This window comes from Caretta caretta, chromosome 3 (assembly GCF_965140235.1).
Source record: "Caretta caretta isolate rCarCar2 chromosome 3, rCarCar1.hap1, whole genome shotgun sequence".
Lineage (NCBI taxonomy): Eukaryota > Metazoa > Chordata > Testudines > Cheloniidae > Caretta > Caretta caretta.
Window position 1 is genome coordinate 8059199 of NC_134208.1, and position 26625 is coordinate 8085823.

Below are 26625 nucleotides of genomic sequence, written 5' to 3' on the forward strand. Positions count from 1 at the left end.
ATTGGTAGTTGACCCTCATTACAGTTTTTTATAAAGAAAAAGTATACTTACATCTGCATCTGAAATTTCGGACTTAAGTAGTATCCTAATTCCACCTCAGTTAAGCCATATACTTACCAACGTTCTTTCTTAAGCCCCATTCTCATAAGGATGAGGAGAGACTACATACCTTGGATGTTAGAAGGGCATTGGCTTTTTACTGTGCCAGAACTAGGTCTTTTAGATTGTCATCACAGCTGTTTGTGTCAGCTGCAGACAGGACGAAAAGCCTTCCAGTCTCAACGCAGAGGATTTCATCCTGCATTTCATTTTGCATACGTCGGTGCTTTGACATTGCCAGTGTACCATCTCCAAGATCTTAAGCAGTTTTTGCAGCTTTTTTTTGCTAAAGTACCTATATCAGACATTTGTAGAGCTGAAACTTGGTCATTGGTGCATATCTCACCATTGCAGAGATGATGCCAAGTTTGGACAAGTGATTCTTCAGTTATTGTTGAGGTAGATTCCAAAACCCATCTCCTGATTGAACTGCTTGTTAGTCACCTGAAGCGAAATGGACATATACAATCACTCAAAGAAAAAAAAACGTTACTAAGCTGTTCTGTAAGTTTTTGTTCAAGATATGTTGCACATGTCCATGCCACGACCCACCCTTCTTCCCCTCTGTATCAGAGTTGGTCTGGTAAGAAAGAACTCGGGGGTCCAGGGCAGCTGCATTTCATACTATCATGCATGAGAACAAGGCAACTGGGCACATGCAATGCCATGATGGAGATTTTTTCCCTTGTGGTACCCAACTCTAGTGTACTGGGTATGCACACACTTGAATGGATGTGTGCAAAACATCTCGAAGAACAATAGTCACAGTACAGGATGGTAGCAGTGTCCAAAGGTCCCATGAGTGCCCACAGTGCTAGGTGCTGTACAAACATAATTAGATATGGTTTCTGTCCTGAAGAGCTGGGCACCTAAATAAAGACCAGCCATAAGTGAGCATAAAAACAGTAGCTGAAAAAATGAAGATGGAAGTAATAAGATCATGTAGTAACACAGGTTAATAACATTTGCAACTTTGGTTCTGAATCCATTTAAAGTCTTTTAATAAGCCATAACCCCCTTGTTTTCCGTAGTTATTTCTGTTCCTTCCAGCTTCCTAGGAGGAAAAAGATGTGCGGTCCACTGCCTGTTGTTTTGTAGCCAAGAAAGCAAATAACTTGTCAGGTTTTCAACCTTTCACCTCTGAAATCCACTTTCAGACAGCCTTGTGTTGGGTTAATTGTGATAGATTTCCTTTCAGTGCTGTAGTTAAGCATTGCTGTTAGTCAGCATTACTTATGCCTGTCATGAGGTGGTACAAGAAATTAAACATTGTTGGTTTTGCCCCCTACTTTCTTATTTTACCCTCTAGTTCTGATTTCATGGCCTTACCACTTATTATTAATGCTTTCTCTCCCAAAGAAACTTGAATACTTGGCTGGTCAGCAATTGTGACACATCTCACATGGCTTCACAATATCTAGATTTACTTTTTGAAGGTTAAAGGAAGTTAGCCTTTTCATATCCACTGGTGAATTTATAGGAATGACAGTGACTTCAAGTCGTGCTCAGCCCAGTTCTCATCTAGGGATTCAGTTGTGATGACAGCTGAAATTCCAGCTGCCTGGCCTAGAGTGTGCATAGTTGGTTAGATAAGATGAATCGGAAAAATAGAATACAAAGTATCCTGCATGTGTACTTTGCAAAAGCAATAAAAATGCAGAGTCCTTTTCTGCGAAAGGAAAGACTAAGGGAAGGAAGTCAGGACATGAGGATTATTATATCGGAGATAATCAGCTTTTGACTAGGAATAATGTCTTTAAAATCACACTATAAAACCATGTAATGTGTCCTTACCCCAAAAGGCAACCTGCATTGTTCAGCACTCTTGAAGGTGGGTGGGACACTACGAGTAGAATTTAACGTAGGGGATCCTAGTAAGTAGGCAGCTAGCAATATGTGGTAGATCTGCACTTTATAGACAAGCAAAGGAAGAAAGCAAGTTTTTTTTGGAGGGGAGGAATGTTAATTTCTTAGAAGAGCAGTGGTAGTCACTTAAGCCATATCTGTACTACGGAAGTACTCCGATTTACAGAAGTCGATTTTTGGGAACAGATTGTATAAAGTCGAGTGCATGCGTCCACACTAAGCAAACTAATTCGGCGGTGTGTGTCCACAGTACCGTGGCAAGCGTCGACATTCCGAGCAGTGCAATGTGCGTAGCTGTCCCGCAGTCCCCGCTGCACATTGGAATTCTGGGCTGAGCTCCCAATGCCTGATGGGGCCAAAAATTTGTCACGGGTGGCTATTGGTAAATGTCGTCAGTCAACCCTCCCTCCGTGTAAGCAACAGCAGACAATCATTTCGCGCCCTTTTCCCTGGATTGCCCAAGCAGACACGATAGCACGGCAAGCATGGAGCCCGTTCAGCTCACCGCAGCAGTTATGACCATTGTAAACACCTTGCGCATTATCGTGCAGTTTATGTAGAACCAGCACCTGAAAAACCAGGCGAGGAGACGATGGCAGCGTGGTGATGAGGACATGAACACATATCTCTCTAAAATCATGATCCCCAGCAATTTGGAGATCATGGTGTTACTGGGGCAGGCTCACGCTGTGGAACGCTGATTCTGGGCCTGGGAAACAAGCACAGAGTGGTGGGACCACATATTGTTGCAGGTTTGGGATGATTCCCAGTGGCTCCGAAACTTTCACATGCATAAGGGCACTTTCTTGGAACTTTGTGACTTGCTTTCCCCTGCCCTGAAGCGCAAGAATACCAAGATGAGAAAAGCCCTCACAGTTTACAAGCAAGTGGCAATAGCCCTCTGGAAGCTTGCAGTGCCAGACAGCTACCGGTCAGTCGGTAATCAATTTGGAGTGGGCAAATCTACTGTGGGGGTTGCTGTGATGCAAGTAGCCAACACAATCATTGAGCTGCTGCTATCAAAGGTAGTGACTCTGGGAAATGTGCAGGTCGTACTAGATGGCTTTGCTGCAATGGGATTCCCTAACTGTGGTGGGGCTATAGACAGAACACATATCCCTATCTTGTGACCGGACCACCAGGGCAGCCAGTACATAAACCGCAAGGGGTACTTTTCAGTGGGTGCTGCAAGCACTGGTGGATCACAAGGGATGTTTCACCAACATCAACATGGGATGGCCGGGAAAGGTTCATGACACTCGCGTCTTCAGGAGCTCTGGTCTGTTTAAAAGGCTGCAGGAAGGGATTTACTTCCCAGACCAGAAAATAACTGCTGGGGTTGTTGAAATGCCTGTAGTTATCTTCGGGGACCCAGCCTACCCCTTAATGCCCTGGCTCATGAAGCCGTATTCAGGCACCCTGGGCAGTAGTAAGGAGCTGTTCAGCTATAGGCTGACCAGGTGCAGAATGGTGGTAGAGTGTGCATTTGGACGTTTGAAGGGTCACTGGCTCAGTTTACTGACTCGCTCAGACCTCAGCGAAACCAAAATTCCCATTGTTAATGCTGCTTGCTGTGTGCTCCACCATCTCTATGAGAGTAAGGGGGAGATGTTTATGGCGGGGTGGGAGGTTGAGGCAAATCGCCTGGCCGCTGAATACGCGCAGATAGGCACCAAGGCGGTTGGAAGAGCACAGCAGGAAGTGCTACGCATCAGAGAAGCTTTGAAAACCAGTTTCATGACTGGCCAGGGTACTGTGACATTTCTGTTTGTTTCTCCTTGATGAAAACCCGCCCCCTTGGTTGACTCTAAATTCCCTGTAAGCCTCCTGTCCTCCCCACTTCGATCACAGCTTGCTTGCAAAGGAAATAAAGTCACTATCGTTTAAAAAACATGTATTCTTTATTAATTGATTATAAAAAGAGGGAGATAACTCACAAGGTAGCCTGGTGGGGTGTGGGAGGAGGGGAGGAGGGAAGGAAAAGGCCACTTTAAAACTTGTTGAATGACAACCTTCTGTTGCTTGGGCTGTCCACTGGGGTGGAATAGTTGGGTGCCTGGAGCCTCCTCCCCCCCCCCCCCCCGTGTTCTTGGGCATGTGGGTGAGGAGGCTATGGAACTTGGGGAGGAGGGAGGGTGGTTAAACAGGGGCTGCAGCGGCAGTCTGTGATCCTGCTGCCATTCATGATCCTCCACCAGACACCAGAGCATGTCCCTTCGATCCCGCAGTAGCCCCAGCGTTGCCTCATGCCTCCTCTGATCTTCCTGCCGCCACCTCTCCTCACGTTCATCGGCCACTTTCCGGTACTCTGCTATTGTGTCCCTCCACACATTCTGCTGAGCTCTGTCAGTGCCGGATGACTGCATGAGCTCAGAGAACATTTCATCGCACATGCATTTTTTTTGACGCCTTATCTGAGAGCCTTTGGGACGGAGGAGGGAGGCTTGAAACATTTGCAGCTGCTGGAGGAAAAAGAGAGTGAAGTATTTAAAAAGATACATTTTACAGAACAATGGGTATACTTTTTCACGGTGAACAACACTATTCACATTATATAGCACATGTGATTTTGGTACAAGGTCACATTTTGCATCTTATATTGAGTGCCTGCGACTTTGGTGTTAGAGATCACACACGCAGTGCCGGGCAACAGAATTTGGCTTGCAGGCGGCCATGGTAAGCCACAGTCTTTCAGCTTCCGCAACCTTCATAATGGCAGCACCCTCCTCTCCCATACCAAGCAAAGCATGTTGAGTTGGCCATTTAGTGCTGAGGTTTTCCTGTTAATGTGCAGCAGCAGAAACCAAACTACGCCCCCATCCAATTCTCTGGGATGATTGCTTTACCCCTCACCCCACCACATGGCTGGTATCAGGGAAGATCCCTGCCAACCAAACGAGAACACCTCAGCTCCAATGCCCCCCCCCCCCCCAACTGCATGGCTAACTGCGGGGAGGATTTCTTTTCAGCCACAGGCAAACAGCCCAGTAGGAACAGCCACCTCTGAATGTCCCCTTAATTAAATTCCCCTATTTCAACCAGGTTACCATGAACGATATCACTCTCCTGAGGATAACACAGAGAGATAAAGAACTGATGTTGCTTGAATGTCAGCAAACACCGGGGCCATATGCTGCCAGGCTTTGTCATGCAATGATACCAGATTACTTGCTATTAGCATGGCATGGTAAAGTGTCCTACCATGGAGGACAGAATAAGGCTGCTCTCCCCCAGAAACCTTCTGCAAAGGCTTTTAGAGTACCTCCAGGAGAGCTTCATGGAGATGTCCTTCGAGGATTTCCGCTCCATCCCCAGACACGTTAACAGCCTTTTCCAGTAGCTGTACTGGCTATGAATGCATCCCAAGTCCTCAGGGCTACTTAATCATTAAAAAACGCTTGCTTTTATATTTATTATTACATGTATTATATTTTAAAAGATACACTTACCAGAGGTCCCTTCTCCGGCTTCATTGGGTTGGGAGGGTATTTCAGTCAGGGTGATAAAAAGATCCTGGCTGTTGGGGAGAATGGTGTGCTGTGTGCTCTCCTCAAGCTCATCCTCCTCCTCCTCATCTTCCCTGTCTGCAAAATTCTCAGGTATGACGGAGAGTACCCCATCATCAGAGTCCACGGACAGGAGTGGGATAGTGATGGCAGCCGCCCCCCCCCCCCCCCCGTAAAATTGCACGCTGCTCAGCGTAGAAGCAGCATATCTGGGGCTCTGTCCCTGAGCATCTGTTTGATTCTTTGGTTTTCTGGTACGCTTGTCTGAGCTCCTTAAGTTTCACGCGGCACTATGTTGCGTCCCTGCTGTAGCCTCTGTCCCTCGTGGCCTCGGAGATTTTTTGAAATGTTTTCATAGAATATCAGGGTTGGAAGGGACTTCAGGAGGTCATCTAGTCCAACCCCCTGCTCAAAGCAGGACCAATCCCCAATTTTTGCCCCAGATCCCTAAATGGCCCCCTCAAGGATTGAACTCACAACCCTGGGTTTAGCAGGCCAATGCTCAAACCACTGAGATATCCCTCCCCCCATTGGCATTTGGCGTTTTGGCATTTTGTCTTTTGGAACATAGTTCTGATAGCACAGATTCCTCTCCTCATACAGCCATCAGATCCAGTACTTCCCGTTCGGTCCATGCTGGAGCTCTTTTTCGATTCTGGGACTGCCTGGTTACCTGTGCTGATGAGGTCCCCTGGCCAAACAGGAAATGAGATTCAAAAGTTCCCGGGGCTTTTCCTGTACACCTGGCCAGTGCATCAGAGTTCAGAGTGCTGTCCAGAGCAGTCACAATGGGGTAGCTCCCGGAGGCCAATACCTTCGAATTGCGTACACACTAACCCTAATTTGAAACAGCGATGTCGATTTCAGCACTAATCCCCTCTTTGGGGAGGAGTACAGAAATCAGTTTTAAGAGCCCTTTATGTCGAAAAAAATGGCTTTGTTGTGTGGACGGGTGCAAGGTTAATTCGATTTAACGCTGCTAAATCCGACATAAACTCGTAGTGTAGACCAGGCCTTAGATACTGTTGTGTAACATGGGGTCTCTTTCTCTCTCTTTTTTTAAATGCTTATATTTGCGTTAAGTGAAGCCTGGCATATGAGCGTTAATGTTCCCAACTTCTTCCATAAGGCAGCTCTTGGTTGGGAGAATAATGGTAAAGGCCGGAATGATTCATAAGACAAAGTATGGCTTACTGCTGATGTTTTCCACAAAACTGCAGTCTGCCGCTATTTAATTATTCTTTTCTTTTCTAGCCGTTTCATCCTATGGTCAATCTGGAATGCTCCAGGGATTTTCGACCATTTCTATGTGCCCTATATGCTCCAGTCTGTATGGAGTATGGACGTGTCACTCTCCCATGTCGCAGGCTTTGTCAACGTGCATACAGCGAATGTTACAAACTCATGGAGATGTTTGGTGTCTCTTGGCCAGAGGATATGGAATGCAGCAGGTTAGCAAATCTGTTTTTTCAGAACCACCATCTAAAAAAATTTAGTGTGTTCCAGGATGTTTTAAACTGTCTCTTTTCCAGTCCAGCAGTATGTTTCCACTACAGACAATAACCCTATTTTTCCTTCCTTTGTTTAGTGTATCTGCCTGTTTCCTGGGAAGGAAACTACTTTCATATTTCTCTCATTTCCCCACACACGCCCACATGCTGAAAATATTTATACGTGATTAGGTTAAATTAAGTGTGATATTTTAAAGGGAATTGGTATGCCAGTTGCATTTTATTTTCTTCCCCCACACTGTTTTGACCAGTGCACCAGTCTGGTTAAAGCTGTACTAGACAGCCATAGCTGACATTTTATACTTTCTAAACCAGTCTTGTAAAATTGTACTCAACTGAAGTGAGTACATTTTAATCTTTTATGTTTAATGAGAGACTAAAATGTCACTTACAAAAAATCCTTATTTCAAAAAGCAAACACCACTGGAGAGAATGCAAACAAAACAATTCCGTTTTACTTTAAGGCGGTAGCTTTGTGGCACATTGAGCAGATGATGATCACGCTCTGCTTCAGAGTGAAGCTGAAACTTGCCTCCTTCTTGATTTTTGATTTTTATTGGTCACTCATAGAATCATAAATATCAGGGTTGGAAGGGACCCCAGAAGGTCATCTAGTCCAACCCCCTGCTCGAAGCAGGACCAATTCCCAGTTAAATCATCCCAGCCAGGGCTTTGTCAAGCCTGACTTTAAAAACCTCTAAGGAAGGAGATTCTACCACCTCCCTAGGTAACGCATTCCAGTGTTTCACCACCCTCTTAGTGAAAAAGTTTTTCCTAATATCCAATCTAAACCTCCCCCACTGCAACTTGAGACCATTACTCCTCGTTCTGTCATCTGCTACCATTGAGAACAGTCTAGAGCCATCCTCTTTGGAACCCCCTTTCAGGTAGTTGAAAGCAGCTATCAAATCCCCCCTCATTCTTCTCTTCTGCAGGCTAAACAATCCCAGCTCCCTCAGCCTCTCCTCATAACTCATGTGTTCCAGACCCCTAATCATTTTTGTTGCCCTTCGCTGGACTCTCTCCAATTTATCCACATCCTTCTTGTAGTGTGGGGCCCAAAACTGGACACAGTACTCCAGATGAGGCCTCACCAATGTCGAATAGAGGGGAACGATCACGTCCCTCGATCTGCTCGCTATGCCCCTACTTATACATCCCAAAATGCCATTGGCCTTTTTGGCAACAAGGGCACACTGCTGACTCATATCCAGCTTCTCGTCCACTGTCACCCCTAGGTCCTTTTCCGCAGAACTGCTGCCTAGCCATTCGGTCCCTAGTCTGTAGCTGTGCATTGGGTTCTTCCGTCCTAAGTGCAGGACTCTGCACTTATCCTTATTGAACCTCATCAGATTTCTTTTGGCCCAATCCTCCAACTTGTCTAGGTCCTTCTGTATCCTATCCCTCCCCTCCAGCGTATCTACCACTCCTCCCAGTTTAGTATCATCCGCAAATTTGCTGAGAGTGCAATCCACACCATCCTCCAGATCATTTATGAAGATATTGAACAAAACCGGCCCCAGGACCGACCCTTGGGGCACTCCACTTGATACCGGCTGCCAACCAGACATGGAGCCATTGATCACTACCCGTTGAGCCCGACAATCTAGCCAGCTTTCTACCCACCTTATAGTGCATTCATCCAGCCCATACTTCCTTAACTCCAGTGACTATAATGAAACACGGGCACAGATAAGAGGAAATGGCCCCTGAGTGGAGTGGGAAGGGAGCTGACCTTAAAGATCTGTAGATCTGTGGTGAGGTTAAAATTTAAGGCAGACTAGAGCTTGCTTTTTTTTTTTTTTTTTTTTTGCCAAAGCATTGCTACTGTAAGGGCTCCCTTGTGCTGATGAGAATCCAGGGGAGACTTTGAGACCCTAATGGAAAAGACTGCTCCAATTCTAGACTCTGAAGAGAGGTCTAGTCCCTCCAAGTCATCCTATTCCTCAGGTCCCATCCTAAGAATATGGGCATCCATTCCCTAACTGCTGTGTCCAGAAAATCCCACGCACTCCATCTGCTTTCACTTTTGGCACTAGGGAAGAGAGCTCAGTGTCAACATTACAGAAATCCAATGGTAACTCTTGTTTGAGCTACTTTTTAACAGCATGTAACCTTTTTCTCTATCCTTTAGTTCATTTAAAAGTAGTATTGGTCTACACATGGAGTCCTACTGAGCATTCTTTGCCAGTTTCAAGTATATGTAAAAGTTTGTGGGGGACGACTGTTTTTGTTCGTGACTTATTCCTAATTTTCCAAAAAGGCTGTTTTTTTAAATTTAGATCTTGCCTAATCTAACTTTCCCGTTACAAGTACAATAGTACTGTAGACAGTGTTGTTAGTGCCAAGCGTTCAAAAGTCATGAGTCAGACCCTCAAACTGTACGTCTTTTTTTTAATTGTTGTCTTCCAGTTTTTGAACCAACCCACAATGTGTGTGTCTCTCTCTCTCAGGTTCAAAATGGAACCTTAAGTACATAAAAATTGGACCTCCTTGCTGGCTGCTCAAAGGAGGACTCCACTTACTCTCTTGTAGCCTCTGGGGTTGGAAGCTGCTATTCTATTAGCCTTCCCTCTTCCTCTATAGCTCTCAGCCCCCACCCTCATTCTCCTCTTGTACCTCTTCAGTGTCCCCCCTCCTTTTCATGTTCTCATGTTCTACCCTATTTTTCCCCTGAATCCCTTCAACCTTTTTCCCTACACATCAATATTTCTACTGCACTATGCATTACCCTGACCTATCCCGTGCTCTCCTATGCCTGGCTCTTCACATACCAGTATCTCCGCTCAGTCTCTTGCTCACCATGTTCTCCTGCTGCCTCTGTTTGGCTTTTCTACTTATCCTTGCAATTCCTTGTCTCCTCAGTGTCTGTCTAGGTACCTAACCATAGTGGCTTTAGTCTTACTGAAAACTATGAGAGTTGGTGACCATATTACTAGACAGCTTTACTCCCAGAGAGTCTACCGTCTGCTTGCAAAGACTCTCATCAAATGGCAGTTGCCTTGCCCAGTATCCACCTCTTTGAAAGAAATGGGAGGTGTACACCTTGGATAGGAACTTTCATGAGAGAAGGCAAGAATGGGGCAATCAAGTGACAGATTTAAAGAGTTACAAGACTTGCAATAAAATTGACTTGGCAACACTGGGTAGAGAAAAGAATATAGTTTTTGCTTTTAAGAAAGGTGTATAGCTGCCAGTAGTACTTAGCTGCTATCAGATGCAAAACTAAAGCTCTGCCTTAACTAAGGTGCTCCTGGCACACTACCATAATATTTTGCTTGGCAACTTTTTTAAAATTAAAACATGAAATCTATAATCTTGTTTTATGGCAAATTAAAGCGGTCGTTTTTACAAACACTGTAAACTGTTCATGTTAGGAGACTTGGCATCTTTTGTGTCTACAGCACTAAACGCACTGACAGAGCTTAGGTCCTAATTCAGCAAAGCATTTATGTACATGCTAAGCATGTGAGTAGCCCTATTGTCAACTTTGTGAGACTACTCACCCTGAAATTTAGGCATCTACTTAAATGCTGTGCTGAATCAGGCTTTACCCAGTAATACAGAGAGAGAATGAAATTATGTCCATATGATTAATGAATTACCTTTTTATGTCGATTTTTAGTTTTCCATCCAGTTGTTTTCTAAAGCTAGAGACATAAAGCAGAACAGGATATCTAGAGTATGGGTAAATATACGTACATAATTCCCATATTTTTTTTTTTTTTTAGATTCCCGGACTGTGATGAGCCTTACCCTCGTCTCGTAGACCTCAATTTAGCTGGAGAGCCCACAGAAGAGGCCCCAATGGCAGTGCAGAGGGACTATGGCTTTTGGTGCCCCCGGGAGTTGAAAATAGACCCTGATCTGGGTTATTCTTTCCTGAGGGTACAAGACTGTTCCCCTCCTTGTCCAAATATGTACTTTAGGCGTGAAGAGCTCTCCTTTGCCCGATATTTCATCGGAGTGATTTCCATCGTCTGCCTTTCTGCTACCTTGTTTACTTTTTTAACTTTTCTGATTGATGTCACAAGATTCCGCTATCCAGAAAGACCCATTATATTTTATGCTGTCTGTTACATGATGGTGTCATTAATTTTCTTCATTGGCTTTTTGCTTGAGGACCGAGTAGCGTGCAATGCATCTAGCCCTGCGCAATACAAGGCTTCCACAGTGACACAGGGCTCTCATAACAAAGCTTGCACCATGCTTTTCATGGTGCTGTATTTCTTTACCATGGCTGGCAGTGTTTGGTGGGTCATTCTTACCATCACATGGTTCTTGGCAGCTGTGCCAAAGTGGGGCAGTGAAGCAATTGAGAAGAAAGCATTGCTCTTCCATGCCAGTGCATGGGGCATTCCAGGAACTCTAACCATCATCCTTTTAGCAATGAATAAAATTGAAGGTGACAATATTAGTGGCGTGTGTTTTGTTGGCCTCTATGATGTGGATGCATTACGATATTTTGTTCTTGCCCCCCTCTGCCTGTATGTTGTGGTTGGAGTTTCTCTGCTGCTCGCTGGCATTATCTCCCTCAATCGGGTTCGCATTGAAATCCCATTAGAAAAAGAGAACCAGGACAAGCTGGTGAAGTTCATGATCCGGATTGGTGTGTTCAGTGTTCTGTACCTCGTTCCACTCTTGGTTGTAATTGGCTGCTATTTCTATGAGCAGGCTTTCCGAGGTGTGTGGGAGACAACATGGATACAAGAACGCTGCAGAGAATATCACATCCCATGCCCATATCAGGTGAGGAAATTGATACGGGATATTCAGGAATGCAAAGAAATGAGAAGTGAGGGGATTCTGTAGGGATTTAACTATCTATTGCTGAAAAGCAGCTGTGCTTCCTGGTGGGGAGGGTTATTGCCATTATTTGTTGTATTAATCAATGCATTTGATCTTCAAAAAGGCAATTACAGAACAAATCTGTGTATGCAGCAAATGTGCAGTGCACCTTTTTGACAGAGCCTTGGAGAATTATGACCTTTTTGTTATAGTCAATGGGATTTATAATGCTTTTCTCTTAGTTTCTTGGGTTTTTTGTTTGTTTTTATTTATGGCACCCACAAGAGGACAGAGGAAGGAGCCCTTTTATACCAATTCCAAGAGCGGGGTCATGGGGCTTGTCTTTTGAAGGGGTAATCAAGTGTTTGTTTCAAGCCTTGCCCTAAAGGGAGGTCTGATGTGCAACTGAATTTCATCAATGGTCTGCTTGTTAACAATTTTTAAAGGTTTTGTGTTTTTCTGTACCTGTATCTAATGATGTTTTAGTGATTCTCAACTAGGGGTACACGTATCGCTGGGGGTACGCAGAGGTCTTCCAGGGGGTACGTTAACTCATCTAGATATTTGTCTAGTTTCACAATGGGCTACATAAAAAACACTAGCAAAGTTAGTATAAACTAAAATTTCATACAGACAATGACTTGTTTATACTGCTCTAAATATTATATATGGAAATGTAAGTACAATATTTATAAATCAATTGGAATATAATTATATGATAAAAATGAGAAAGTAAGCAATTTTTCAGTAATAGTGTGCTGTAACACTTTTGTATTTGATTTTTTAAGTGAGGTGAAACTTGGGGGTACGCAAGACAAATCAGACTCCTGAAAGAGGTATGGTAGTCTGGAAAGATTGAGAGCCACTGTTTTAGACCACAGTTTTCCATGTCACTTTCAGGAAACCCACATATGTGTCAAACAGTTGGGTAAAATCTTATCTGAAGTAACCTGTACAGAAAGTCAGAGTTTGTAGTTCATCACGTTTATTTTTAAAGAATAGGTTTGGCTTGTCAGTGTTTGATACAGTTACCATGTAAGCAAATACCATAGCGAATACTAGATGCCAGACTCTCCACTATGACAGGTTTCAGAGTAGCAGCCGTGTTAGTCTGTATCCGTAAAAAGAAAAGGAGTACTTGTGGCACCTTAGAGACTAACAAATTTATTAGAGCATAAGCTTTCATGAGCTACAGCCCACTTCACTGTCCACTATGTTACACCAATTTGGTGGTGGTGTAATTAGATTTAGAAAGGAGAAAAATCGGACACACAGAGAGTAGTTGATCAGATGAAGCCGAATTTCTTTTATTGTGCTAATGTGGTTGTGGCAAAACATTGAGTTTCTAAAGTATTCAGATTTGTTAGTTTCTAGGGCATGATCTCTGTTTTGCATCTCAATGGAAAACCTTTCACAATACTTTATTTGAAGGGGGTTGTATAACAACATGAGTTCCATTAGGTTTCTGCGCTTACACTGGTATAAATACCATGGCAGCGTTCAGCTCTAAAGCAAAGTTCATGTTTTAGTGCCATAAAAATATCACTTAAAGATTCGGAATACTTTGTATGGCTTGATGATATTCCTTTCTGACTTGTAACCCTTTATTGTTTTTTCTTACTTACTCAAAAAGTAATAGAAAGTAATAGAAAAAAAATTAAGTACATCTGAAGCAGGAAGCCTACTAAAAACCAATGGAGTCACTGGACGATTGAGATACTAAGGGACCACTCAAGTGAGATAAAGCCATTTGAAGGGCCCTTGAGAGATCATCTAGTCCAACCCCCTGTGTTGAGGAAGGACCAAGTATACCAAGACTGTCTCTTACAGGTGTTTGACTAAACTGTTGTTAAACCTCCAATGACAGGGATTCCACAACCTCCCTTGAAAGCATATACCAGTGCTTAACTGTCCTTATAGTTTAAAAGATTTTCCTAATATCTAACCTAAATCTCCCTTGCTGCAGATTTAGCCCATTACTTCTTGTCCTACCTTCAGTGGACATGGAGAATAATTGATCCCTCTCCTCTTTATAACAGTGCTTAACATATTTGAAGACTGTTATCCAGACCCCCCTCAGGCTTCTTTTCTCAAGGCTCAAAATACCCAATTTCTTTTAACCTTTCCTCCATAGGTCAGGTTTTCTAAACTTTTAATCATTTCTGTTGCTCTCCTCTGGACTTTCTCCATTTGAGCCACATTTTTCCTAAAATGTGGCACCCACAGTTTGGACACAGTACTCCAGCTGAGGTCTCACTAGTGCTGAGTAGAGTGAGACAATTGCCTCCTATGTCTTACAAAGAACATTCCTGTTACTACATCCCAGAATACTAGCCTTTTTTGCAACTGCATCACATTGACTCACATTCAGTCTGTGATCCACTGTAATTCCCAGACCCTCTTCAGCAGTACTACCACACAGCCAGTTTTTCCCCGTTTTGTAATTGTGCATTTGATTTTTTTCCTTTAAGTGAAGTATTTTGCACTTGTCTATTGAATTTCGTCTTGTTGACTTCAGATCAATTCTCCAATTTGTCAAGATCGGAGAATAGGATTAGAATTCAAAACAAGCTGGGAGGGACTGCAAGCCCTTTATCTGCAAATTTGATAAGCATGTTCTCTGCTCCATTATCCAGCTCCTTAATGAAAACATTGAATAGTACTGGACTCAGGACAGACTCTTGCGGGACCCCACTAGATGAGTCCTCCCAGTTTGATGATAAACCATTGATAACTATTCTTTGTAGTACAGTCTTTCAACCTTTTGTGCACCAACTTTATAGTAATATCATTCTAGACCACGTTTCCCTAGTTTGCATGAGAATGTCATGTGGGTCTGTCAAAAGCCTTACTAAAAATCAAGATATATCCTGTCTACAACTTCCCCCCCATGCACTAGGTCGGCAACCCTGTCAAAGGAGGACACTAGATTGGTCTTGTATGATTTTGTTTTTGACAAATCCACGCTGGCTATTCCTTATTGCCCTATTAGTCTCTAGGTGCTTACAAACTAATTGTTTTATAATTTGTTCCAGTATCTTTCTAGGCATCAAAGTTAGGCTGACTGGTCTGTAATTCCCTGGGTCCTCTTTTTTTTCCTTTTTTTTTTTTTTTTAAAGATTGGTTCTATATTAGTCCTTCTCCAGTCCTCTGGGACCTCACCCATCCATGAATTCTCAAAGATAATTGCTAACTATTTTGAGATTGCTTCATCTAGTTCCTTAAGTATTCTCTGGTGAATTTCATCAGGCCCTGCTGAACTGGATATATCTAATTTATCTAAATATTTTTTAATCTGTTCTTTCCCTATTTTGGCTTTGTAATGTATAAAATCGGATGGGATATTGCTTACTCAGAATTCATGGAGTATTTTAAAGATGGAAATGTGTAGCATCTTAATGAGCAAAATCCTGGTTAGTGGAATAATGTCAGCATGTAGTAAAAATACTACTCAAATCTCCAGCAAACCATTAACATTATAATAGCTCAGCAGGAGTTGTTATATTGTCAATGGAAGAACAATAATGGTTCTATTCACATCAAATTGGGTCGAAGGACCTATGGAATATTAGAAGGGTTTTTCTTTTAACCCTTGAAACTTTTTCTTAAGATAAACATGCTTCCCCACTTAAACTATCCAGGGCCCTAATTTAAACAGATTTACAAAATAGCAATCAGTTGATTTATCCTTGGATGGTCAAAGCTATTGAGAAACAGATTAAGGTTTGGGGCCAATTTTAAGATTTTTAGTATGTTTTGATAGTCTTGCATATCTCTTTTTAAATAATCTTTAAAATGTTTGAATTGTAGGGGCTCTATTTTGTGGGGGAGGGAGGAGTTTCCTGAGGTCCTCACTCAGTCCTTACTCGGGCAACATTGAATGATTTCCGTTATTTATGTCTAAATAAGGACTTCTGGGTTTGTCCCATTAAGAGTAAACTGTGTTACAGTTAAGAGACTAGCACTTAATCCCATGGCACAATGGTTTGCTAAAATGTTGACAAGGTTTCTATAGAATTACATTATTTTATTTCAACTACAGAATAGGAATAAGAGATATAGGAGATGTGGCTGGGGTATTCTTGTCTGCCGCAACAGCCTATAAGGGCCATCACAGCCAGGATTCTAATTAAGGCAAGCCCTCAGGGTGCTCTAACCTACATGAAGGGCTAACCAGGTCTTGGCAAGCCCCAGGTCAGAGAGACAATCACCTTTATGCTGTCACTTTGAACCTTGCATTGAGTGTAGTTCAGGCTCTGGAATGAATTGGTTCATATAATCTTTATAATCAGTGCTTGTTTTGGAGAGCATGGGAAATGTATTAAATTCATGGGTTTTACCTTAAATGGATGGGGTAGGAGTGAATTATTCCTACCAACTTTTATAACTCCCCTTTAATATACAGTTAGAAAAATCTCAAGATCTCTGTAGTACAGCATATATTTTTAAATGTGAGGTGGGAAAAAATAATCTGTTACCAGAAATAATTAGTTTAGTGGCCTCTCATATTTAGGACTCTAGCCACAATAATTTGATCTGATCTAGTAATTCTGCTTCCAGTCAATAACATTTCTCTATTAATTGTAATCTAAAATTGCTTTAACCTAAAGTTAATTTTATTAACCCTTCCCATCTACACCTACAGGTGTTTTTAGATTTAAGGATATATCAGTTTTTTGTTCACCTACATGTCAGAAGTTTCTTATTTTCAATATATTAATGCAATTATTTTTTTAAAATACCCTTATTTAGCTGTCTTTAAACTACAGAATTCTAGTTGAGCCAAAAACCTTAACTGTATATTGCTTTTTGTAAGGCGGTCGCAGCGGTCTCCCCATCTATCAGGGAGGGAGGCCACGGCCCCTCGCTACAATGCCTCTGGAGTGACTCAGTTCAGGGGGGAATTAGCCAACCATTAGGCCCAAGCCTGCAGTCCAGGCAGAGCAGCAATGAGTCTATCGGCGCCAGCCCTAAGTCAGGGCGGGGTAGCAAACAGTTAATGGGTCTGGCCTGCAGTCAGGCAGAGCAGCAGTGAGTCTAAGGGGGCTCAGGCCCTTGAGCAAGGTGGGGCACCAACAGATAAGGGGCTCTGGCCTTCAGTTAGGGTAGAGTAACACAACAGTCTCGGGGGATCAGTTCTCTGGTGGGGCAGACAGCAAAACCCTCTGGCATCCTAGCTGTGGTGGACGACAGACCAATGCAGGCCTCTTGGTCTAAAGGTGGGAGGCTGCCATGCCCTGGGGTAGGGCAGCAGGGGGTAGGGCGACGCAGACCCACCTGACTCCACTGCATCCTAGCCCAGGGCCCTAACAGTGGCAGAGTGTTCCGCCACTAGGTCAGCGGGGAATCCAGCCACAACATGCTGGCCAGCTGGCAATCAGTAATGCAGCCGAACCCTATTCGGCTTCCTTCCTACACTCCCATTCAGGAGGTACCTGGATTCTGGGGTCATCGTTTGTCTCGCCGGGGTAAATGGCTAATGGTAGCCCCAACAGCTCCGTGGTGTCTCCAGTGCCTGGCAGCTATCTGGGGGAAGGCCACACTCCCTCAATACGGTTTTAGACAGTTTTGGCTCATCAGTAGCTAATGCCTGGCTTTGTACCTTTTGTTTTAAAAGGTATATTCATAAAAGATAAACATTTCAAAAGCACCTATGTGCTATTTTGGTAGGGGCTGGGTAAGGGTGATTAGTGCTTCATTTTCTGCCTCCTGTCTTAGGATGGTTTTCCTTAAAGCCCCAGCTCCTGGAGTCAAGTGAATGTGATCATTTCAGCCTTCATTCTTACAGAAAAAGTATGTTTCTAGCCCTCATGGCTATGGAGAAAGCTTCAAAATGTGATCTCAGTGCACCCTAAAGGCTCAAAAACCAGAAGGCAAATAAAAAACACCAAATCTATTATTTTTACATAAACTCATGATTTTAAAACCAATCTCATGATTTTTGGTGAGCCTAACTCATGATTTTTGAACATTTGGGGTTGGCAAAACTGCATCTCCTCCTTCTTTCCTGAACAAACAGAAGGAAGTTAACACAAAAGGTATACAAATATTCCTGTAGAGTCCCTTCAACATTGGGGATCCCTCTTGAAGAGGGAATCCGATGAGCATATGACAGGGTAGAGCAGGGGTGGGCAAACTACGGCCCGTGGGCCTATCAGAACTTTTAATCTGACCCTCGAGCTTCCGCCGGGGAGTGGGGTCAGGGGTTTGCCCCGCTCCAGCCGGGGGGGGAGGACCTCAGGGGTGCAGGTGTAACCCACACACCTTCTGGATGTGGTGTTCTGTCCCATCTAGCGGCACTGAGACCACGTAGAGAGAGTTAAATGAGTCTGCTCTACAGCCTTAGCTAACAGCTAGTTGGCTTTTAGCTCATATGGTAGAGGCTCATGCACTAAGCTCCAGTGGCCCCAGGTTCGATCCCGCCCACCGATGATTGGGGTCTGTCGGTGTTATACTGGCTCCGGGCAGCACTTACCTCAAGCAGCTCCCGGAAGCAGCGGCATGTCCTCCCTCTGGCTCCTAAGCATAGGGGCAGCCATGGGGCTCTGCACACTGCCCCTGCCCCTGCCCCAAGCACTGCCCCCACATCTCCTATCGGCCGGGAACCACAGCCAATGAAGCTGCAGGGATGGCACCTGCAGACAGGGCAGTGCACAGAGCCACCTGGCCGGCGCCATGCCTCTGCGTAGGAGCTGGAGGGGAGCATGCTGCTACTTCTTGGAGTTGTGGGGGTGGCGCCTGCGCATGGGGCATCACATAGAGTCGCCTGGCTGCTCCTCCAAGTAGGAGCTGGGGTGGGGGACATGCCACTGATTCCAGGTAAGCGCCGCCTGGAGCCTGCACCCCGATCCCCTTCCAAACCCCTCGGTCCCAGCTTGGAGCACTCTCCCGCACCCCAAACCCCTCATCCCCAGCCCTGCCCCAGAGCCAGAGACCCCACCCCTAATTTCGTGAGCATTCATGGCCCACCATACAATTTCCTCTACCCAGATGTGGCCCTCAGGCCAAAAAGTTTCCCCACCTCTGGGGTAGAGTAACAGGGGGCCCAGAGCCAGGAATAACACCAGGAGTCCTGAATCCATCATCTGCTGCAATCATTAGAACTGTATAGGACACATCCCATGCTGCATTGATGGTAATGGGAGTTTTGCCTAAGTTTAAGAGTAACGGCTACAAAATTTAGCTCTAATTCTGCAAGTATGTTCTTCTTCATAGAAAATTTAACAGGTAAAGGTGAATTATTCCTTCGAAATTGCAGGCTATAAAATCACACACAAATATAGTACATAATGAGTGTTTACCTTGATTTTTTTTAAACTTTAACGTGGAAGTTTGAATTGAAATGCAATTTTTAATTTGTAACAATGTAGCTGAATCACACTAAGGAAGTTTTGTAACAGACTTTCTCTTCCCATGGCTGCAGTGAAGTGTAACCCCAGTTGACACTACTTTACTTTCATGCACAAGTGCTTTAGAACAATTGCACTTGCAGACCAAAGAGTCGAAAAAAACAGGAGGCATGTAAACATCTTGCCGAAACCAGTGACCAGAAGTAATTGTTTGAGTGTTGAATCCTCTGCATTGTGGGATGCAGAATAAATTGGGATGGTGTTTTCACCTTGTTTCCTTGAAGAAATATGCAACATTTGCAGAGTATTCCATAAATCACAGGAGTTGCCAATATTTTTTTTTAAATACGAAGTGTCTCCGTTGTTTTGACTATCTGTGTTACCATAACTTTTCAAAGAACAGAGGGAAGGGAGTTAACTTGAATACAGAAAAGAAGCTTTGTTAAGAAATGTACTATCAGGTTGATTTCTAAAACATTTAATGTCATTTGTGTATGGCACAGCGATTAAAAATATGTATATAAATCTAGATTTTCCTTTTCAAAAACAAGGTATTATTTAGAACTCCTCATAGTAGAGGTAATGGGTTTGCTTAAATCTGCCCTAAGAAGCTGATGCTTGTTAAATGTAATTATCCTATTCTCAAAGAAGGCTCCATTTAAAAGGGAAAACCACGATCTAAAGCTTTGTCTATACTGGACTTTCGTCGGTAAAACTTCTGTCGTTCAGGGGTGTGGAAAAAAAACACACCCAAAGTTTTACCGATGACAAGCGCCAGTGTGAACAGAACTTTATCAGTGGGAGAGCTCTCTTGTCGACAAAGCTACTGGCTCTTGTTGGGGGTGGAAATTTTTTGTCTGCACAGCTGTGTCTCTACAAGGTGGTAGTGTAGACATAGCCAAAGTCTTTCTGGAGCTCAGTTTACTCAGAGGTCATTCAGCAAGTCCGAATATCAAAATAGACTTCTTTTGTATCCCTCATCAACTAAGTTAATAAAAATAAAGTCGACACAGAAGATATTGCACCACTTCATAGAGGTGAATCAATTAATTTCTCGTATCTACTTCAGATTTTAAGAAAAGCATTTCATTCAAACTCATTGCCCAAATAGCTCACTTGTAGGTCCAACAATATCAGTTATCCTGTCTCCATGTTGCACTTCTAAGAGGTCGTCTACACTAGAAGTGCTACAGTGGTGCAGCCACAATATGTCTGGTGAAGACTATGCCAATGGGAGAGAGAGCTCTCCTGTCAGCATAATAAGTCGACCTCCACAAGAGGTCTCCCACCACCATAGTGTTGTCCATACCAGTGCTTAGGTTGGTGTAACTTACGTTGCTTGTGGGTGGCTTATTCACACTTCTGAGTGATGTAAGTGGTAGTGTACACCAAGCCCTAGTCACTCTTGGGATGTAAATGAAGGGAACACATGTTCTCACATCACCTCAGCATGCAGATGTCTTGCAGTATATTAAGAATACAGACTGAAGGCAGTCATTCATGCAGTCTGACAAATCTGTGGCAGAGAATTTTTGAAGATTTAGAAGAGGTTGTTTTTCTTCCACTATAGTATCCAGACTGTTTGATCTGTATATGGGTAATTTTTCCAAATATTTTCCTATCTTCTCTTCATTATTTTAAGAGTCATCTTTCCTTCTTATTTGTTTAATGTTTTGTATACTAGTTCTTGTCAAAGAAGGACTTTAAAAGGAATTCCTCGTTTATTAATATGCCTACTCTCTCCCTGAACTACTACTACTTACTGATATATTTTTATGGAGGCTCTTTATTCCCACTCACCACTTCAGCTATCATTAACGAATTCTTCTTTCCTCCATTATTTGAAGCTCAGATTCATAGACTTCAAGGTCAGAAGGAACCATCATGATCATCTAGTCTGACCTCTCCTGCACGTTGTAGGCCACAGAACCTCACTCACTCACTCCTGAAGTAGGCCCCTAACCACTGGCTGAGTTACTGAAGTTCTCAAAACATTATTTAAAGACTTCCAGTTACAGAGAATTCACCATTTATACTAATTTAAACCTGTAAGTGACCCGTACCCCATGCTGCAGAGGAAGGCAAAAAAAAACCCCACGGTGTCTGCCAGTCTGACCTGGGGGAAAATTCCTTCCCAACCCCAAATATGGCAATCAGTTGGACCCTAAGCATGTGGGCAAGACCTGCCAGGTAGATACCTGGGAAAGAATTCTCTGTCGTAACTCAGAACTCTCCCTATCTAGCGTCCCATCGCTGGCCATTGGGGATTTTTGCTGCTGGTAGTCACCAATGGGCCACATGCCATTGTAGGTAGTCCCATCATACCATCCACTCCATAAACTTATCAAGCTCAGTCTTGAAGCCAGTTAGAGTTTTTGCACCCACTGCTTCCCTTGGAAGATTGTTCCAGAGCTTCACTCTTCTGATGGTGAGAAACCTTCACCTAATTTTGAGCCTAAACTTGTTGACGGCCAGTTTATATCCATTTGTTCTTGTGTCCTCTTAAATAATTCCTCTCCATCCCAGGTATTTATCACTCTGATGTATTGATAGCAATCATATCTCCCCTAAGTCTATTTTTGATTAGGCTAAATAAGCCAAGCTCTTTGAGTCTCCTCTCATAAGATAGGTTTTCCATTCCTCAGATCATCCTAGTAGCCCTTCTCTGCACTTGTTCCAGTTTGAATGCATCTTTTTTAAACATGGGAGACTAGAACTGTATTCCAGATTAGGTCTCACTAGTGTCTTGTATAATGGTACTAACACTTCTCCGTCTCTACTGGAAATACCTTGCCTGATGCATCCTAGGACTGCATTAGCCTTTTTCATGGCTGCATCACATTGACAGCTCATAGACCATCCTCTGATCAACTAATATACCCAGGTCTTTCTCCTCCTCTGTCATTTCCAACTGATAAGTCCCCAGTTTATAGCAAAAATTCTTGTTGTTAGTCCCTAAATGCATGACCTTGATTTTGCAGTATTACATTTCATCCCATTTCTAGTACTCCAGTTTACAAGGCCATCCAGATTTTCTTGAATGATATTCCAGTCCTCCTCCATATTGGATATACCTCCCAACTTTGTCGTCCGCAAATTTTATTAGCACATGCTTGTTTTTTGTGCTAGTAATAAAGGGCAGTAATAAAAATGTTTAAGATTGGTCCCAAGACCAATTCCTGAGGAACTCCACTGCTGACCTCCCTTCAGCCTGATAGTTCATGTTTCAGTATGACCCGTTGTAGTCTCCCCTTTAACCAGTTCCTTATCCACCTTTCAGTTCTCACATTAATCCCCATTTTCTCCAGTTTAACTAATAGTTTCTCATGTGGAACAGTATCAAATGCCTTACTGAAATCCAGACAGATTAGATCTACTGCATTTCCTTTGTCTAAAAAATCCATTTCCTTCTCAGAGAAGGAGATCACGTTGGTCTGACATGATCTACCTTTTGTAAAACCATGTTGTATTTTATCCCAATTACCATTCACTTCTATGTCTTTTAACTACTTTCACTTTCAAAAGTTTCTTCCAAGACCTTGCATACAACTGAGGTCAAACAAACAGGCCTGTAGTTTCCTGGATCACTTTCCCTTTTTAAAAAATAGGAACTGTATTAGCCGTTCTCCAGTTATAGGGCACAACCTCCAATTTACTGATTAATTAAAAATCCTTGCTATTGGGCTTGCAATTTCATACACCAGTTCCTTTAATATTCTTGGATGGAGATTATTTGAGCCCCCCAATTTAGTCCTATTAAACTGTTTGAGTTTGACTTCCACTTCGGGTGTGGTAATTTCTACCTCCATATCCTTGTTTCCACCCTGCCACTACCTCTAAGATCTTCATTAGCTTCATTAAAAACTGAGGCCAAGTGTTTGTTTAATTGATGGGCCGTGCTTAGATAATCTTTTATCTCTACCCCATCCTTAGTGCTTAGTGTCCCACTTCTTCTTTCTTTTTCTTATTTATATAGCTATAGAACCTTTTACTATTGGTTTTAATGCCCCTTGCAAGGACCAGTTCTGCTTGGCTTTTGGCAGTTCTCACTTTTCCCCTACACTTTCTGACCTCTAAGAAGTAGCTTTCCTTGCTGATCTCTCCCATCTTCCATTACTTGCAGGCTTTCTGCTTTCTCTTAATCACCTGTTTGAGATGCTTGCTTATGCAGCTTGGTCTGCAACACCTCCCTATGAATTTTTCCCCTTCCTCGGGATGCAGGCTTCAGATAGCTTTTGCAACCTTGACTTAAAGTAATTCCATGCCTCCTCCACATTCAGACCCTGGAGTTCTTCAGTTCAGTCCACTTCCCTAACTAATTCCCTTTAACTTTTTAAAGTTTGCCCATTTGAAATCAAGGACCCTTGTTGCAGATCTGTTTTTGTTTATCCTTACGTTTAGTTTAAACTGAATTAGCTCATGATCAGTCGAGCCAAGGTTGTCCCTTACAACTAGTTCTTCTGTGAGGTTCTCCCTACTCACCAATACCAAATTTAAAATGGCATCACTTCTTGTTGGTTCAGCAACTATTTGGTGAAGAAATCTATTGGCTATCACTTCCAGGAAAATCTGGGCCCTACTATTTTTACTAGCATTTCTCTTCCTAGCTATATCTGGGAAATTAGTCTCCCATAATCTCACAATTCCCAGTAGTATTTATTTCATTAAAAACATTAAAGAGGTCTCTATCCATATCCAAAGCGGACCCTGGTAGTCAGTGCTTGGAGTATGCTACAATCAGGAGAACCTATAGTAGCTTTCTTCCCCAACGTGATTTTGGCCCAAACAGACTTTTATCCATTCTATCACTTCTAATTTCTTTACAGTCTACTTCATCATTAATATACACTGCTACTCCACCACCTTTTGCTTTTATTTCTGTCTTTCCTGAACAGCATGTACCTTTCAATACTTGTACTCCAGTCATTACTACTATTCCACCATGTTTGTGTTATACCTAGTTTCACTTCCTGCACCAGTAGTTCTTCAAGTGCTTGTTCACGTCAAATCCAATCAGGTGTGTGTGAATGGGAGCCAGAAGATTTTTCCCCTAGCAGTATCTGTCAGGTTGTTCCGGGCACCCCCTGGAGTGGCGCTTTCATGGCACTCAATATAGGGCCCTACCGACCCGCCATCCCCTCAGTTCCTTCTTACCACCTGTGATGGCTAGCTGGAACTCCCCATTGCTCTTGCCTCGGCAAGCACGTGCTTCTCAGTGTCCCTTTTTTGTGTGTATAGTTAGTGTATGTATTAGGAGATAGTTTAGTAAGTTTCCTTTGGGCACCAAAATGTTCTGGGGTATGCCTCTGTCCCCTGTGGTAGGTCTATCCCTAAAAGCGATGAACACATTTCATGCTTAAAGTGTCTTGGTGAAGGTCACCTTCGTGAGAGCTGTAAGATCTGCACAGGGTTTTGCTCCAGGACCCTGAAAGACCGAGAACAGCGCCTCCATATCTTACTCCATGGAGGCAGCACTTTGGCCTCAGTCAGAGCACGGCGCAACAGAGCCAGCCTCAAGCACCAGTTCTTCAGTGTGCAGTGCTCTGGCACCATTGACACGTGAGCCAGTGCCGAGGAAGGACTCTTCTGGAGACCCTTGGCACCGCCACAGCTCAGCGCACAGGACCCAGACTTCCATGATGCACCAGTCTCAATCTCCATTGCCCCACAAGAAGAAGGCCGACAGAGTGCGCTCCCCAACCAGGTCTAAGGACCAGGCAGTCAGTGAGCCACTCAACTGGGGTTGCATTGACTCCTGCCCCAGCACAGGTCCAATCGAGTCCGGACGCTCATCGCTCACCAGCCTCCCATCATGAGGACTTGGAGCTCCCCTCCACCCTGGAGGCGTTTGAGGCCTCAGTGGACCTCCAGGCACTTACAGCACCAGCCTCTCCTCCAAGGTGGGAGAGATCGCCTGCATTGGTTCAGGGCCCGGTGAATTTCATGGACAAACCGGTGATGATGGCAGCGATGTGTGCACCATCCCCGATGCATCGGCCCATGGCACTAGCTGCTCGCATGGAGGAGCCGCTTTAGTCCCCCAGTTGGCATAATTCATCACTGGCACAGAGGGGCTCTGCTCCTCTGTGGTCTTCCCAATCTGAGACCTCGAAGTTGTAAGTGGAGTAGTCACGCTCTAGTAGGAACGGGAGGTCCCGCTCTTGACATGACCGCCATCCCTACCCAGTGCCATGGCCAAGTCAGTGGCAAGCTCCTCAATGGCCCTTCTGGCCACCCTGGGCCTGTTATCAAACCCAGGAGCAGAGTCATGGGTCTAGACCGACATCGGTGGTCTCTGCGTCCTTCGGGCCACCGCACACCTTGGGCACCGGGAATGTCAACGGTTGCCCAGCTGTCCTCGATACTGACATTGATGATTCTGGCATCTACAACTGCGGCACTGACTGCGGAACCAGAGAATCCTAGCTCCTCGGGACTCCAGAGGAGCTGAGGGCAGAAAGCAAGCTCCGGTACTGGCCCCCTGTTGTCCTCCTCATCTCCAGATGAGGTGGTGGCTGGCTCATCAGCCGCTCCAGCTTCGGAGGACAGCAGGGTCTTACAGCAGCTGCTGAGATGGGTGGCCCAGAACCTGAGCATTAAACTGGAGGAGGTGGTGGAGGAGACCGACCCAATGGTCGATATCCTTTCCCCTCCTGGACCATCTCGTATTGCGCTGCCACTGATCAAGACCATCAGCAACGCCACTAGGACCCTGTGGCAGACCCTGTCCTCGCTGCCTCCAACCGCTAAAAGTTACGAGCGGAGGTACTTCGTCCCCTCAAAGGGGTATGAACATCTGTATACTCACCCCCCGCTGGACTCCCTGGTAGTGGACACTGCTAACCAGCGCGAGCGACAGGGCTACTGGGGCCCTCCCCGAAGAATCGAGAGGCCAAAAAATTGGACCTCTTTGGGAGGAAGGTTTATTGAACGCAGGGGGCGGGTTGCAACTCAATATTGCTTACCATCAGGCAGTGGTTAGCAGATATAACTTTAACACCTGTGGGGCCATGGCAAAGTTTGCTGAATTCGTGCCCCTGGACTCTTGAGTAGAGTTTTCTGTGCTAGTAGAGGAGGGCAAACTGATTTCTCGGGCGTCCCTGCAGGCAGCCTTGGACGCAGCAGATGCGGCTTCCTGCACCATGGCAACTGGGATGGCCATGAGGAGGAGTTCCTGGCTGCAGGTCTCTGGCCTTCCATAGGAAGTACAGCAGACAATCCGGGACCTCCCGTTCGAGGGTCAGACTTTATTCTCAGAAAAGACTGACTCTTGCTTGCATAGCCTCAAGGACTTGATAGCCACCCTGAGATCCCATGGCCTCCATGCCCCTGCTAACCTACGGAGGCGTTTTAGACCTCAGTTCCTCCGTGGGGGCTATCAGCTTCAGAGTAGGCAGGAGGGGTCTTGCAGGAGGAATAGGTACTCTAAAAAGAGACCTCATCCCTTCTCTGGCCAGTCTAAATCTGCTTCAGGCTAAAACCAGGTCTTTTGAAAGTGTGCATGAG

At 44.3% G+C, this 26625-nt stretch overlaps 1 protein-coding gene across 5 annotated transcripts in view; it reads left to right on the forward strand.

The window, feature by feature from the left end:
- Positions 1 to 26625, forward strand: part of FZD3 (frizzled class receptor 3) — a 136858-nt gene that overhangs the window by 51840 nt on the left and 58393 nt on the right. For all 5 annotated transcript variants that reach the window (XR_007356033.2, XR_012667526.1, XR_012667527.1 and 2 more), the window contains exons 3-4: positions 6726 to 6922; positions 10714 to 11731. Coding sequence is in view for 2 of the 5 variants with exons in the window: in XM_048845829.2 (XP_048701786.2) it covers positions 6726 to 6922; positions 10714 to 11731 (1215 nt within the window). In the remaining 3 variants the exon portion in view is untranslated. The remainder of the gene's footprint in view (positions 1 to 6725; positions 6923 to 10713; positions 11732 to 26625) is intronic.